The following is a 15,108-nucleotide window of genomic DNA, read 5'->3' as shown; positions in this document are numbered from 1 at the left end:
CTGGAGGAAGATACTGAAGGGGGACGTGACAGGGGATAGAGAGCTCAGCTCCTGCACCTCGGGGCAGCCGCCCAGCGGCAGCCGCGCAGCTGCAAAGGGATGCGGAGAAGGGGGCGGCTGGCGCTGACCAGCCTCTGAGACGGGCGCGCCCCTCCCCGCCCCGCGGGATAAAGGCACCGGCCCCTGGCGCTCGCTCGCACAGAACCTGGGGGCAGCCGAGGCGCAGCGGCAGCCAGGGCAGCGCAGCAGCACCGGCACCGCGAGCGATCGGGGAGTGCGAGGGCAGGGTCCCGCCGGGCGGCACCATGCGCTCGAGGCACGCCAGCCCCGGGCCCACGGGTAGGCAGCGCCTCCGGGCCGGGAACAGCAAGTCCCAGTTGGCGGCTCCGGCGGCGTGGGTAAGACCCCCGAGCCCGGCGCTCGGCTCGACGCCGCCCATCGCGGCAGCTCGCGGCGGCCGGCTGGACCCGTAACGGCCCGGTACAGAGGACTGGCCAAGCTGGAGATATCGCCGTGCTGTCCCGCTGACTCGCGCGTGGCGGCGGTGGGGCAACGGCTCTCGTGCTGCTGGCGCTGGCCGCACGGCCGCAAGCCTCCGCGTGCACCTCTTCAACCGCACCTCACCTGGCCGACCTGCCGTGCCTTTCTCCAGGATTGTTCTGCTCGCAGCTTGCTGGACGTGCCTACGCTTCCACGGCCCGGACGCGCTGTGCCGGTGGTGAGGCAACGTGCACGTCTTCGGCAATGTTTCGCCTCCGGCCCTACCCTGCTGTTGCCATGACGGCACCGCTACGCACGTGGCCGTGTGGCCACCGCGCTGCAACCCCTCGCCAGCCGCACGCCGCTCCGCACGCCATCCATGGGTGCGGCCGCCCTGGCGCAATCTAGTCCTCGCTGCTCAGCACGCGAGCACAGTTAACTTCTCTTTCCAGCGGTCGCGAGCTGCGCGGCTCAGCAGCGTCACGACTTGCTGGTGCGCACTCGTGCACGCCCTTGGGGGCCCCGCCTGTAACGTCAACCTGGCATCCACCGCCGGCGTCTTTAGTGGCGCCCGTGCTGGTCCTGGCCCACCTCTACGGCTGCCATCTGCGGCCACCTCTGGTGGAACAAATCCGCGGAAGACCCGCCCGGCGCGGGGAGGTGGCGTGCGGGGCCCCCAGCAAGCAGGGGCGCGCCCGGCGCCGGCAGTGGCTGGGCCCCCCGGCGGCGCCTTCCGCTGGGGGCTTCTGCCCACACCGTGTGTCAGCAGCGTCGAGACCATCTCCCGGGCCAAGATCCGCACCGTCAAGATGACCTTCGTGATCGTCTCGGCGTACATCGTCTGCTGGGCGCCCTTCTTCACCGTCCAGATGTGGTCCGTCTGGGACCCGCAGTTCTCCTGGATCGGTAGGTGAAGGGAGGTGCTCTGGTTTACCTTGCTGCCATCTGGAGTGACTCCGCTCTCACACCGGAGTAACTCAGAACAGATTCCAAGTAGAGTACTTCCCCTGCCTTCTGGTGTGTTGGGGGAGCAGAAGGGCAATCCAGACTAAGGATTAGCTCTTTAGATGATAATGGGGAAATCACCTTAGTTTCACTCAGAGCAGCAAACCCTGCCTTTTTTACACTTAATAGTTTGCCGTTGATAGTTGCTATTATGATGGTGCCAGCTCTGACAAGGAAACCCCCCTGTTTCAGTTGTTCTTGGGGAACAATTTGGATAAAGGGGCTTTTGATTTTTAAGCAACTCTCCCTGTAAAACAAATGTGGAGTTCTGCTGAAAAACTGATGGCATGATTTGTCTCCACCTCAATTATTTCTTTAAGGAAACATGTTGAATAAAAATCATCATGTGCCTAAAAAAGTTTCTAAAGCTTGTGTCTGGGAGGGGTATAAACCTAGAGCCTGATCCTGTTTTCACTGAAGTCAATAACAGCAGAATCAAGCCCTTTAGAGATCTAGGGAAGATTCTAAAGTATACCACAGCTAAATAACCTTGAGGGGCTAAATCCTACAGTACATGGCTTATGAGTGTGTTCCATGAATAATAACTGCAGGACTGGGTGCAATGCCTTGCTGTTTTGCTTGTATTAGATCAAAACACAATGCTCAATTGATATGAGCAAATCCTCTTAAACTCCGTTCTATTACAAAGTAACTAGGAGTTTCTGTTTTTTGTTTTAAGTGATTGTTCTAAACCACTGGTTCTCAAATGGGGTTGCAAACCCTCAGGAGCAGGGCCGGCTTTAGGCCGATTTGCCCGATTCCCTGGAATCGGGCCCCGCACTTTAGGTGCCTTTTTTTATTCACCCCGTGGAAGTCTGCTCTGGGGGTCTTCAGTGGCATTTCAGTGATGATGGGGGTCCGCTCTGGGGGTCTTGGGTGGTACTTTGGCAGTGGGGGGTCCGCTCCGGGTCTTCTGCAGCACCAAAGGACCCTGCCCCCCCCACTGCCAAAGTGCCACTGAAGCCCCGGACTGCCGCCAAGTATTCAAATTGGACTCCGCAGTTAATAAAGCTGACCCTGCTCGGGAGGTTGCAACTTGGTTATGTGAGGAGTCGCAAGCCCTGACCCTGGTGCGCAGCTGTGAACTGCAAGCCCCGACAGCAACTGTGTGGGGCTGCGAGCCGTGACCCCAACCCTGGCCAGGAGTGGGGCTGCAGGGCAGTACTGGATTTACAGTGGTGCCACACCCAAACTAAAGGGGTCCTGGTGTGGCACCTTTCACTTTTGAGGGCAGCTGTCTCCTCTACACCTGCCCCGGCTCCTCTCCCCAACCGTTCACTCCACTCAGTTGGCCAGCCCAGGGCTCCTCCCCATCCCATGACACACAAGAGATCAGCTATTGGCAACTGCCAATCAGCTATTTGGCATAGGCAGCAGCCCTCATCAGCGCTTTGGCTGGCTGCAGCCAATCAGTTGTTTGGCACGAAGTCTCTGCCTATTAGCTGTTTTCCCTGCATTTGCTGAAGTTCCTAGCGGGCTCCCACCTCCCACTGCAGGCAGGTGTGAGTCCTTTTAACTTTCAGGGCAGAGGGAGCTTGGCTAGGGGGACAAGCAGCCAGGGCACGGCAGCTTCTGTGTTAGCTGCGGAGGGGTGGGGGAGATGGGGTGTGGGCAGCTTGTCAGCTGGGACTGGGGGGAGATGGGCAGGCAGCTTCTTGGCGGGCTGTTGGGGGGAGTACGGGCTGTGGGGTTTCTTGAGGACTGAGCCAGCCATTCTCAGCCCACTCCAGTGTCTCCCCCAGGACCTGTGCCCCTCTCCAACCAGGAGAAATGAGCTGCGGACCCCCTTAGTGCTGTGCAGGGGGACAACCAAAGAACATAGCTCCTTTACGAAAAGTTTGCCCTTGTGTTTGAGTGAACTTGGGCTGGGGCCATTAGCTTGCCCCCTCCCTGTGCTCCCTCCAGCCATTAGCTTGCCCCCTCCCTGTGCTCCCTGCAACCCCAGCCCCAGCTGCAGATGAGCAGCCTCTCCCAGCCTGGCCCCTGCCAGTGCCTGGATGGACTTTTCCCATGCAGGCTCTGAGAGCTCCCAACCCCTACGGTTCTGACCCAGGTCCCAGGCCTCCGCATCCCTTTCCCCGTGCATGGAGGGACAGGAGGGGGCAACACCCCACCAGTACTTCTATACGCATCCTCCCTGCGGGCTCTTCTCCAGGGCTGGCTTTCATGCCTGGCAAAGTAATGGTTGACCAGCTCAAAGCTGTTTCCAACTCTTCCCCCTCCCTCCTATCCAGATCAAGCCTGCCTGAGTAGCATTTCCTCCCAGAGAGGAAGTTTATCCCCCCGCACCCCAGATCAGCATCCCCTCCTCCTCATATCAGGAAGGATTGATTTCCTTCTCCTGGATCCACACCCCGCCCCCCTTCAGCTCCCAGAGAATTCCTACCATTGCATCCCCCCTCCCACAAAAGTTGCACTGTGGTGTGAGGGAGTCAGAGAGTGAGCTTCAAAGCAGGAGTGGGCTGCCACAATGGGGATGGGGAGGAGCTGGAGTGACACAGCAGCCACACAGCAGGATGAATGAATGGGACGTTTCTCTGTTGGGCTGTTGAATTAAATTTCTCTCTGTGTCAGGGTGGGCAGTTTCTGGACTGGCCGCAGGGGGTGGGGCTGGGGGAGACAGAGCTTCTTTGAGTGCATGCGGGGGAGCGGCCGCTAGACAGCCACCAGGAGAAGGGGAGCAGAGAGAGAGAAAGATGGGCAAAGGGACACAGGTGGAGAGCAAGAAGTGGGAAACATCAGAAAGGGGAGATACCAATGATAGACACATTCAATAACTAGAATGAAAGTATATAAATATGCTGAAAATAGCCTCCCCTCAAAACTGGCAGAGCACCCTCCAGCGCACACACATCTCGCTCGTAAGGCAGGAGGGGGCAGAAAGGAGTGAGTGGCAGGTGGGAGGCATTTAGGGGTGAGAGTCAGCAGGCTGGAAGAATTCGGGGGGCTCTAGGGGATGGGGCAGAGCAGGGCCAGGAAGAGGTTGAGTGGGGGTGGGGCCTTGGGGGAGGAGGCGGAGCTAGGATGGAGCACCCACCAGCAAAACCAAAAGTCAGCACCTGTGCCATGACCCCTTCCTCCCGTCTACTGCTTGCTCTTCTCGGCCAGCAGCCAGCTGAGGGCTCCTTTCTGCCCCTGGTGGAGAGGGGATTTCAGCCACTGCTGGTCTGGGCCAGTGACCATCCATTTCGGGCTCTCTGGGGGTGGGGCGCGCTTCTCCCTGTTGCTCTGTGGAAGTGGTGGGCTGGGGAAGTTGGTGGCTACCCACCCACCCACCCATGCAAGGAAATGCCAACTCCGCCACACTTGGCATCAGCGCCAGGTGGGTAGGGCTGGATGGGGCCCCAGGGGACAGGACCGTTCTGTGCTCCCGCATCAGCTGTCCTGCCCGTTAGCACTGTGCTGGGAGCGGGGATCTCTACTCTTTGCTGGCTCAGCAGGGCCTGGGGTCAAGGCTTGAGGGCATGGGTCTGTGAGGAGGATGCTAGGATGTGAGGAGGTGGGAGGTGCTGGGGACTGGGAGAGGTTTGTGTGCTTTGGGGTGCTGGGCAGTGGCTATGCAGTTGTGATGGGGCTGAGAGGCTGTGAGGAAGGACTCTGGACAGTGGAGGTGGGGGCAACCTGTGCATGTTGGACTGCTAGGAAGTGGCGGGGGGGTCTGTGTGGGGTGCTGGGCAGTTGTAGTTGGTCTGAGGGTGGGGATGTGCTGGGTGGGGTGGTGGCGTGCAGAGCGCTGTGCATTTGGGGGGGCGCTGGGCATAGAGAGTCGGGGGGAGCGTTGGGAGTTGTGTGGCACGACATGAGCCCATGATTGAAGGGGTATGCTGGCAGCACAGGGCTAGGTGGGCCAGTGTGCATCTGGCACTGCCAGTTTTCACACTGAGCAGAGCGGGGCTGCCCCCACCGTACCATGCCCCATTGCCCCTGACCAGCCCCTCACTTGGGGACTGACTTCCCTGCTCCATGTTCCATTGCCTCCATGGGAGCCCACAAAAGATTAATCCGGCCCTGCGGTGGGGCTGCGAGCCCCGATACCTGTGTGGGGCTGCAAGCCCCAACCCCGGCCAGGTGTGATGTTGTGATCCCCAACCCCAACCAGGAGAAGGGCTGTGAGCCCTGAGCTGGGACATCCAGGACGCTTTGAGCCCCGACCCCTCTAATGGGGTTGTCTGGCAGGGCCTGGCCATGTTGAGAGTTATCAGCCGGAAGCTCCACCGGGCACAAGGTTGTTAACCCCCAGCCCTGCCACACACAGGGTTGTCAGCCCTGAGCCTCGCCACCCACTGTGAGCCTGGCCAGGCACTTGGTTGTGAGCTACCATCACCACTATATGCGGACCTCAGAGCCCCAACCTCCTCCAGCCCAGCTCCACCACCAACTCCACTCCACCTCTAGCTCTGCTCCACCTCCAAAGAAAGGGCACCAAATAGAAGTTTGCCCAGGGCGCCATTTTTCCTGTGGCTGGCACTGGTACTGAGACAACATTAGAGGGCTTGATTCTTTAGCAGCTGAACAAGTACTATATTAATTAACAGTCAGACACACAAGTGCGAACCTTCTCCTGAAAATAATGGCCACGTGTACTGCTAAAAAACAAAAGTATCTCAGTCTTATGTTAAACTTGGTTTTATCAGTATCATCATGGTGCTGAAAAACCACCATGCATCATTTGCTGTGAAGTTTTGTCTGCTGAATCAATGAAACCATGCAAACTGCAGTGACATCTTGAAACTAGACATCCTGAGCATAAAAATCAAAATGTGGGTTTTTTCAAACTCAGAGAAGCAGCAACAAAGAAGGCCAGGCTTGATGCTGAAGGAAGTTTCCGACAGCAAATGTCCTCAGCTGTGGAGGCCTCTTATGTTATGTCACTACGAATTGCCCGTACCAAATCACCGCATACAGTAGGTGAGGAGCTTACTCTGCCAGCATGCAAAGATATTGTGGCACTTATGGTTGGCAATGATACTGCCAAAAAACAGAATATGCTTTCCATGTCTAATGATACTGTGAAACGCAGAATATGTGAGATATCTGAAGATATCAAAACCAAGTTGTGCATGAAATTAAACATTCTGCTTTCAGTATGTTCAGCCTACAACTTTTTGAAACTACTGATGTTACAGCGCGCAACTGATAGCATTCGTACAGGATGTTAATGCTGGGGATGTTAAGGGTGAGTTCTTATTCTGTGAACAACTTGAAACAACCACAGGCCATTTTCAATAAAGTGAATGCTTTTTTCGAAAGCAATGGCATTGAGTGGAAAAATCTTTGTGGTACCTATACTGATGGTGCTCCAACAATAATGGGTGCACGGTCTGGCTTTCAGCAGAAGGTAGAGTATATATCAGCTAACGTGATTGTCACTCATTGTGGAATCCATCGTCAAGTCCTAGCTGCAAAGACATTGCCAATATGCCTTAATGCTGTGGTGGATGTTGTAATATGAGCAGTGAACTACATTAAAGCTCATGCTCTGAATAGTCATCTCTTTCGAGAGCGCCAGTGAAATGGGTGGTGAATATGAAGTTCTACTTTTACACACTCAAAGCTGATGGCTTTCTAGGAGATGCGCATTAAAGAACATTTTTATACTTTGGAGAGATGGCAGAGTTTTTCCTGCGAAAACAGAAGCAAGAGCTGAACAAAATGTTCAGTGACAAGAAATGGCTTCTCTGCTTGGCATACCTAGTTGATATCTTTGGTGGCCTTAATGATCTCAATCTGTCACTTCAGGGAAAACATTCAACATTAATAGACCTGACTAATAAAATCAAAGCCTTCCAGATGAAGTTGGATCTGTGGTGCAATAAGCTGGGCACAGACAGATATGGCATGTTTTGACACTTTCCTCATTCAGCGAGGAGGAGAAAGTTAACATTGATAGTGCTCTCAAGTCAGCGATCAGTGAACATTTGAGAGCCCTTGATGAAGAGTTTTCGCACTGCTTCCCAGCACTACCAGAAGCACTTCATTCCATGGCGAAGAACCCTTTCATTGTGACAGCTGAGCAGTTACCTACTGACGATATTCATGCCCAGAAACAGTTTGTCGACATGATCAATGATGGTGAAGTGAAAGCAAAATTCACATAGCTGCCTCCAAACTAGTTCTGGTGCTCAGTTGCAGGTGAATACCCACTGGTGTCTGAAATGGCCCTGGGAGTCCTTCTGCCATTTCCTACTACCTATGAATGCAAGAGTAGATTCTCCTGCCTTCTCACAATAAAGAGGAAATCTCGAAACAGGCTTGATGTGAAGGATGACATCAGATGTGCCCTTTCTAAAACAACACCAAGAATAAAACTTCTTGTGTCAAATAAACACCATCATCTATCTCACTGATTTTTTTTTTGCTTTTTTTTTTTTTGGCTGCTTCAGGTCATTAATTGCTGTCAAGTATTAAAATAAAATTTTACTTAAAAATAACTTTTCCACTTATAATTCGATAAAAATGTGTTTTAGTTTTAATTTAAAAGCAGTGACAAACAGTAAATTCATTTTAAACAATAAGGTTAAAATTTAGTATTTAACATAATGTTAAATGTAAAAAAAATGTGTTTTTAATTTCTAAGGGGGGGGGTCGCACTCAGAGGCTTGGTGTTCGAAAGGGGTCACCAATACAGAAAGTTTGAGAACCTCTGCCCTAGAGTAACCAGGGAGGCTGCCAACCATCTTGTATGCCTGCTTGAAAGTTCTGTGATAACTTAAATGTTTGACTTGTAATACTTTTACCTTTCAAAAAACATAGAAAAAGAAGAGAATTTTGCACTTTCCAGCTTTTCACAGTGTGTCTGACATTCAGCTATCTGTACATAGCCAAGGAAAATATCAAAGTATCATCAGCCTAAAAAACGTGCTAAGCTCAAATGTTTTACAAAAGCTTTTAGAGATTATAAATTTGATGTATGTAAACAATTAGCTCTCCTGGAAGGAAATGGACAATTTGCTTTCTGATTTAATAAAAGGTAAATGGTTGTGATTAAAATATTTGCTGAATTAATTTGAACAAATATAATTTAATAAAATGTTTCCCCAAAATTCAGAACTCCAGGTGTGCTTTGTTTTGTTTTTAAATTAAAAAGTCTGTTCCAGAAATAGCACAGTGAATTCATTTTGCCCTGGTTATGGATAAAATTCCGGAAGTAATTTTCATTCATTATAAAGTACACATACATATATAGGTAAAGTGAAAGCTGGAAGCCACAAACTTTAGATGATGATACTGTATTGTACTTTTATACTTCACTCTTTTGTACTTCAAACTCTCATTGACAATAGTGGGAACTGTGATTACACGTGAAATGTGGGTTTGAGCCCAAAATCACAATGCATAACCTATTTATATTCGAACAACTATAATTGAAGGTTTGAGGCAGACTAATATAATTTTGATTTCAAAAGGCAGGGGGAAAACTTGTCAGGGTATTTCACTGTGTTAAATAGAGAGATTACTATGAAGACATTCTAAAAATCTTGTAGAACTATACCACGGTGACTATATTGCTGTGGAGACTTAATGTTCATAAAGTGAAGCCACTTTTAATTGAACATACTAAGTACTTGAAAGAGTGACAGTTTAAACTAGTAGAAGTAGGAGGATGAAGTTTTTCTATAACAAAGTTTACTTGAAGGAAAAAAACAGAGCATCTTTCTTTGCTCTCTAGCATTATGGATCTGATTCAAAGTCTTTCTATTGACTTCAATGGGCTTTGGATCAGGGCCTATATACATTTTGGAAGGAAAAACTTAAGGTGAAATCCTGGCCTTGCTGAAGCTAGTGTTTTGCCAATGACATCAATTTCAATCTTACCTAATCGAATTCGGACTTCAGGTTTGGGATTTAAGGCTCCGGTCCAGCAAAGCGCTCACTTAGGCTATGGCTACACTAGAGTGCTGCAGCTGTGCCACTGTAAGCTCTCTAGCATACTCACTTTAAAATGATGGGAATTTAATCCATCCCCAACAAGCAGCAGTAGGTATATCAACAAGAGAAGCTGTCCTGTCAGCATAGTGCTGTCCATCCCGGCACTTAGGTCAGTGTAATTTATGTCACTCGAGGTGTGTATGTGTGGCTAATTTCACACCCCTGAGCAACATGAGTATTACCAGCATAAGTAGTAGGGTATGCATAGCCTCAGTGTCAATGGGACTGCTGACACTTACAGGTTAACGTGTGCTGAAGTGTTTTGCTGTATTGGGTTCTTAGATCCAAAACCAAAAGTCCTTAATCTTTACTCAGATAAAAGTCCAGTTGACTTCAGTCGGAGTTTTACCTGACTAAGGACTTCCTGATTGTATCCTTAGGATGATTTGGAGGATCTGTCTGTACAATTGCTGAATTCTGGTTGATATGAAGTGGTTACTATGAAAATCACTGTATCAGCTTTGTTGTATCCACTATGGGCTAGAAGTGCTGTGTCTCTTCCTCCTAGACCAGGTACCAGGCGGGTCATAGAACTCAAGGACCCTATTCAGCTGATAACAACTTGGAAGAATGGATGAGCTCTGGTCTAAAGAGAAACAGTTTTACCTTCCCTCTCTGAGGGGAGGAGGAACTGGAAAAAATGGAAATTTACCAAGTCCAGAGCAGAGGAAGCCAGGTGACCAGTTAGAGCTTTAAATAAAGACTTACATGGGAGGAAGGAAGGGCATGGACAGCGTAGGTCAGAGGACTAGTCAAGGGGAGAATACTCCATGTTTCAGCATGCAAATAACAGAAAGATGCTGAACAGTCCCTGACTCCAGCCCAAAGAACGAGTGATGAAGAAACTGAGGAAGGGAAATGCATGTAGTTTATTATTTTTCTATGGATCTGTGTATTTCTTATATGATTAAGTGAAGAGCAGCAGCACTGTCATACTCTGGACTGTATGTCTGTGTTATATGTAACACTTTCCACATGATGGCCCCTTGAAGAGGTAAACTAGAAGTCTCTCACCTTTGGTGAGATTATGGGAGAGGTGTGTGTAAGAGAGGGGGGAGCCTGAGGAGTTCATACTGCTTACAGGAGCTGGGCAGGGTGCCATGAGATCCCAGCTCTCCAGATTGAGTGTAAGACAGAGAGTCTTCATTCTAACAATGTGCCTGGGGACCCCAAGACTGGGACAGTGCTTTGGTTTATAACATCTGGGGATCCAGAGGCTGAATTCCCCCACAACAATCTGAAGAGCTGCCAATAGAGGGCGCCCAGCCAGACCAGTGGTTAATCAAATGGTTAATGAAGAAATTAACTGTATGTTGGCAACGTTCCTTTGCTTCTGCTACTAAAACAGTATACTTTTTTTTAAATAGATTCTGAAAATACTGTCATTACAGTCACTGCTCTGTTGGCCAGTCTAAACAGTTGTTGCAATCCCTGGATCTACATGTTCTTTAGTGGACACCTCCTGCAAGACTGTATACAGAGCTTCCCTTGCTGTCAAAAAATAAAACAAAAGCTGAATAAAGAAGATTCTGACAGTGTTAGCAGAAGACAGACTTCTTTTACCAACAACAGAAGCCCAACACACAGTTTGGACACATGGAGGGATTCACCCAAATCATTAAAGTCCACCAAATTCATCCCCATTCCAACCTGAGCCAGTTACACAGAAGAGACAGGTCTTCAAGTGCAATAACAGCACTTGTGAGTATCACAATGTGGCACTTTAAGCTTGTCAAGGCACTAGTCATCATGAAATGTACCGTATTTGCTAAATAAACTATTTTGCACTGCTGTAAATTATTTTATGAAAAGTATTACTGACATACAAAGCAGTGGAATGTGGGTAGTTGCTCTGGAAAAAGTACTAATGACCATTATTTTTCTAAAGTTAACTTTATTCATTTTTTGTTTATAAAATAATGCTTTGTTTGCATGGTTGTAATTTTAATTGAGACACTTCTTCAAAACAATAGAGGACTGGTAGTACAGATCCTCACCTAGTGTAAACTAGAGTAACTCCATGCCTCATTAGTACAATGGCTATATTTTGCACTGATCTTTCATTGAAGTTACTGGAAAATCACAAGGCATAAACCAGTTCATAATTTGGCCCTAAACCACAGTGGGAAATTGCTAGAAGAAATTCCAGTCTTACTGGGCAGCGAACATTCTGAATAGCTTGGTTAACCAGGCACATAAGAGTAATTGGAAATTTAACTATTCATATTGCTTTACCATTCAACACCATCATGAAATGAATTGAACCTGGCCAGCATTTCTCATTGAGGGCCCAGTTGTGCAGTCTTTATGCTGGCTAATCTTCCATTGATGTCGGTGTCTAGGTATGGACTTCACGACTGGATTTCTGGGGCTTACTCCTGCTCCCATAGATATTGATGGATTTTTTTCATTAGATGCTGGATCAAGCACCTGCCTTTTAATTAAAAAGCAGAGACAGAGTGACAAAAACATTACAAGTCAAATCTGGATTAAGAGTAGAAACTGCTCTTGTTTGTTTTCTTGGTAAAACAGCTAGGGCCCAATCCTTGCAATCCACAATTAGTCCTTACTTATGCAAACAGTCCCACTGAGTTCAGTGGAATGACACTATTGCCTAGCAGCTTCAGGGTCAAGCATTCCAAGATGTGAATTTCAGAGCTAATCTTACAGTTGTTCTGAGAACATGCAAGGATTGCAGCTTTTTGGCAATCCTAAATGAATTGCTCACTGAATGCAAAGATGTGAAGGTGGATTCATGTGACTACATAGACTTTAAGTGCATCATGGTTTGCCAGCTGAAGTGTGCTGAAATCTAACCATAATTTATAATCATAACTACTCTTAAAATGTGCCAGTATCCCACTCCAGCTTATGCTTTGCTGTGTGTTATTCCTACAGCATCTGAGTACTTTAGTAACACGTTGTCCCGAAAGCTTGGTTTTGAAGCTCCTTGAACAAATGTTGCTGTTTGTTAGAGTCCTAAGAATCTCTTAAAAGGACAACATTGAGGCTAGTGAGCCTAAAATGAGACCTATCATTTTAGTTTGGTTTTGCAGGCACACCTGTCACACTGTCACACTGATCTACCTGTCAGCTCCATTCTTTTGAGCACATCAAGTATGGAAGTTTTCAGTAATTTTGCTGGTGATATGCAGGACTCCTGTTTGAATTTCTAGCTTGCTCTCGAAAATGAAAAGTCAAGCAGAGTGGAAGAGCAGTGGTATATTTATAAATATACTTACATCACATGCATGCTTATACCTATGGTCAGAAACAAACTCCCTCTATTTCTTGTTGGTAGGTCACTATAAAGAGGATTTGGGATTTAACAAGATTAGAATCCTAGTTATTGCTTGGCTAGTTAAATATTGGGCATGTCGATCCTAAATATGCTTTTCATTCAGAGCAATATTGGGCCCAATATCCCTCTAAGAATCCAATGGGGAAATAGTAGAAAAAATTGGAACCACATTCTAATTAGGCTATATTCTGCCTCTATAGTACTAATAGAGCTTCCATCCATTTCAGTAATAGTTTTGTGCAAAGAATGAGGGCAGACTATGTCCTGACTGGGAGAAGAGCGATTTCATGCACTGCTAGCCCCAAAGAAAATGATAGCTATTTCTTCAGGAACAAAAATATGGGGGAAAAAGCATAGAGCATTAAAATGGTACACTGTACTTTTTATGGGGGGTTTTATGTGCATTTAAAACTCTAAAGGGCCAAAGTTTTAACACAAATGTACATAAAACATATAGATATGAGTAAATGTATGTGAACCTGTTGATAAAATTTAGTCCAAATCTACAGATGTATGTATTGGGGGACTGTGTGTGTGTGTAAAATGTGTATATACACACAGTGTATACTGCATAAGCATCAGATACATATTCAGGTTGCATGTCTCATATGAAGATGCTATTCTTTGACTAATTTTATGTTTTTGTTATTATTACTATCTTTGTACATGACATCTATGCAACTAGGTATGCTTATAGTATTTTTATCAAAGGTTATTAGCCTGAATTTTTCTATAATATACATTAAAATAGACAAGACAAGTAAAACTTCTGAAATAATCTTATTGGAGAAGTTGGGCAATGAAATATAAACAAGTTATGGCTCAATGTTAGCAGAGTCTTTATGCGACAAAATCTATGCCTAAATTCTGGTGATTTCCCATGCAGCTGTATTTCATAAGTGCTATGTAGTTCTTGTGACTGATTTGGTTAAACTGCATAGGACAGTATTTGAGATTCCAAACGTTTTGTAATTATTACTTTGAGTTTCTTCTTTTGCTTAAAAACATTTTTTTCGAAGTCAAAATTAACATGTTCTTCTGTACAGATACAAAAGTGCTTCTTTATAGTTGTTTGAAGTTAATGGTAGGGTAAGATTTTCATGTGCTGATGAACAATTTCTTCTTCTTCCTGTTTTCAACTAATGATGAAATAATTGCTCATTTAAAATATATAAACTTGCTCCAATAAACTTCTGGATTTGTTTGAGAAGCATTATATAGTGGTTGTTTTGTTTTCCAAAAACAAATATAGAAGACCATTAATAAATACCAAGGTCTGCAGACTCAGGGTCAGGCAAACTCTGACTGCAGGGTCAGGCAAACTCTGCATTGATTTTTAATGTTATGGGCACATAAGGTGTTCAGGACTGAACACATTTTAAATGACTTCATATTATGTATAATGCATGTGGGATGTATATCATAATAATACAAAGAATATGCAGTTTGCTTTCCAATAAATATTAAAAATATCATCACTCAAGTGTGACATAACACTAACTTCTGCTCTATTGAAGTCATTTGGAGTCTTGCCATTGATTTCAGTGGGAGCAGGACCCTTTAATCTGAAGTGAGACCAGACTGGTGTCCCTGCACTCTACTGTTCATGTGGTGATAATGGGATTACAACCGTTTTAAAAAGTTTAGACAGCACCACTGGACTATCGCATGATGCAAGAATCAGCAAAAACTTGGATCTGATTTCTTGATAAGAAACATATATGTTGACAAGAAGCTCCCCTCTTTCCCCACCCCCCACTAGTCACTTCCTAATTTGTGAGTAAATAGTGTACGTACTTGGAAGTTGTTTTTTCTTTACTACCAAGCAAGGACTACAGTCTGCAGTGCTCACACGTGCAAAACCCAATTTGGACCCAATCCTGCAGCACTGACTCAGAGACAAATCCTGGCCTTACTTGTTTCCATAGCAGAGAGCTCACTGGAATTGTCCTTGGCTGGGCTCCACAGCTGGAGAGGACTAATGAAATCCTGGAACCTCCTTCCACTTTTTCAGGGTGATTGCATAAGATTTTTGCAGATGCCCAGTCTTGTTCTCTATGTCATTGGGGGCCTGAATGATGATGCTGAGGAGATATTGAGCATGCAGAATTTTTCCTCAGCATCCCGGTAAGAAGGTGGGTTCATTCCTGTCTGTTAGTATTCTGCACAGACTGACTGGCAGTGTAGCCCAAGGCAAGTAATGGAGCTGTCATCTATGGGTGGAATAGAGTCTAACTCATTTTACTTTCTAGCATTCAGAGAAGGAAGAAAACAGCCTCCCAATAAGCCCTTTCATTTCCAGCCCCAAAGTAGCAGATGTATATGGGAGTCTCACTCTCCCTGTGCATGGGAAAGAAGAGAAGGGCAAGGTCTGAGGAATATTTTTCAGGTGT

General features: G+C 47.0%; 1 protein-coding gene across 1 annotated transcript; it reads left to right on the top strand.

Moving 5' to 3' along the window:
- The first annotated feature begins 305 nt into the window (after window positions 1-305).
- Window positions 306-12,687, top strand: AVPR1A (arginine vasopressin receptor 1A). Its single transcript, XM_075063941.1, is given in 5 exon segments — window positions 306-398; window positions 933-1,043; window positions 1,045-1,182; window positions 1,185-1,386; window positions 10,782-12,687. Coding segments are annotated over 5 exon segments (831 nt in total). The 3' UTR covers window positions 11,069-12,687.
- The last annotated feature ends 2,421 nt before the right edge of the window (window positions 12,688-15,108 follow it).

The sequence above is a fragment of the Chelonoidis abingdonii genome, chromosome 1, assembly GCF_003597395.2.
Source record: "Chelonoidis abingdonii isolate Lonesome George chromosome 1, CheloAbing_2.0, whole genome shotgun sequence".
NCBI lineage: Eukaryota > Metazoa > Chordata > Testudines > Testudinidae > Chelonoidis > Chelonoidis abingdonii.
Note: the sequence above shows the minus strand (reverse complement) of the source record. Positions and strands in the feature narration are given on the sequence as shown.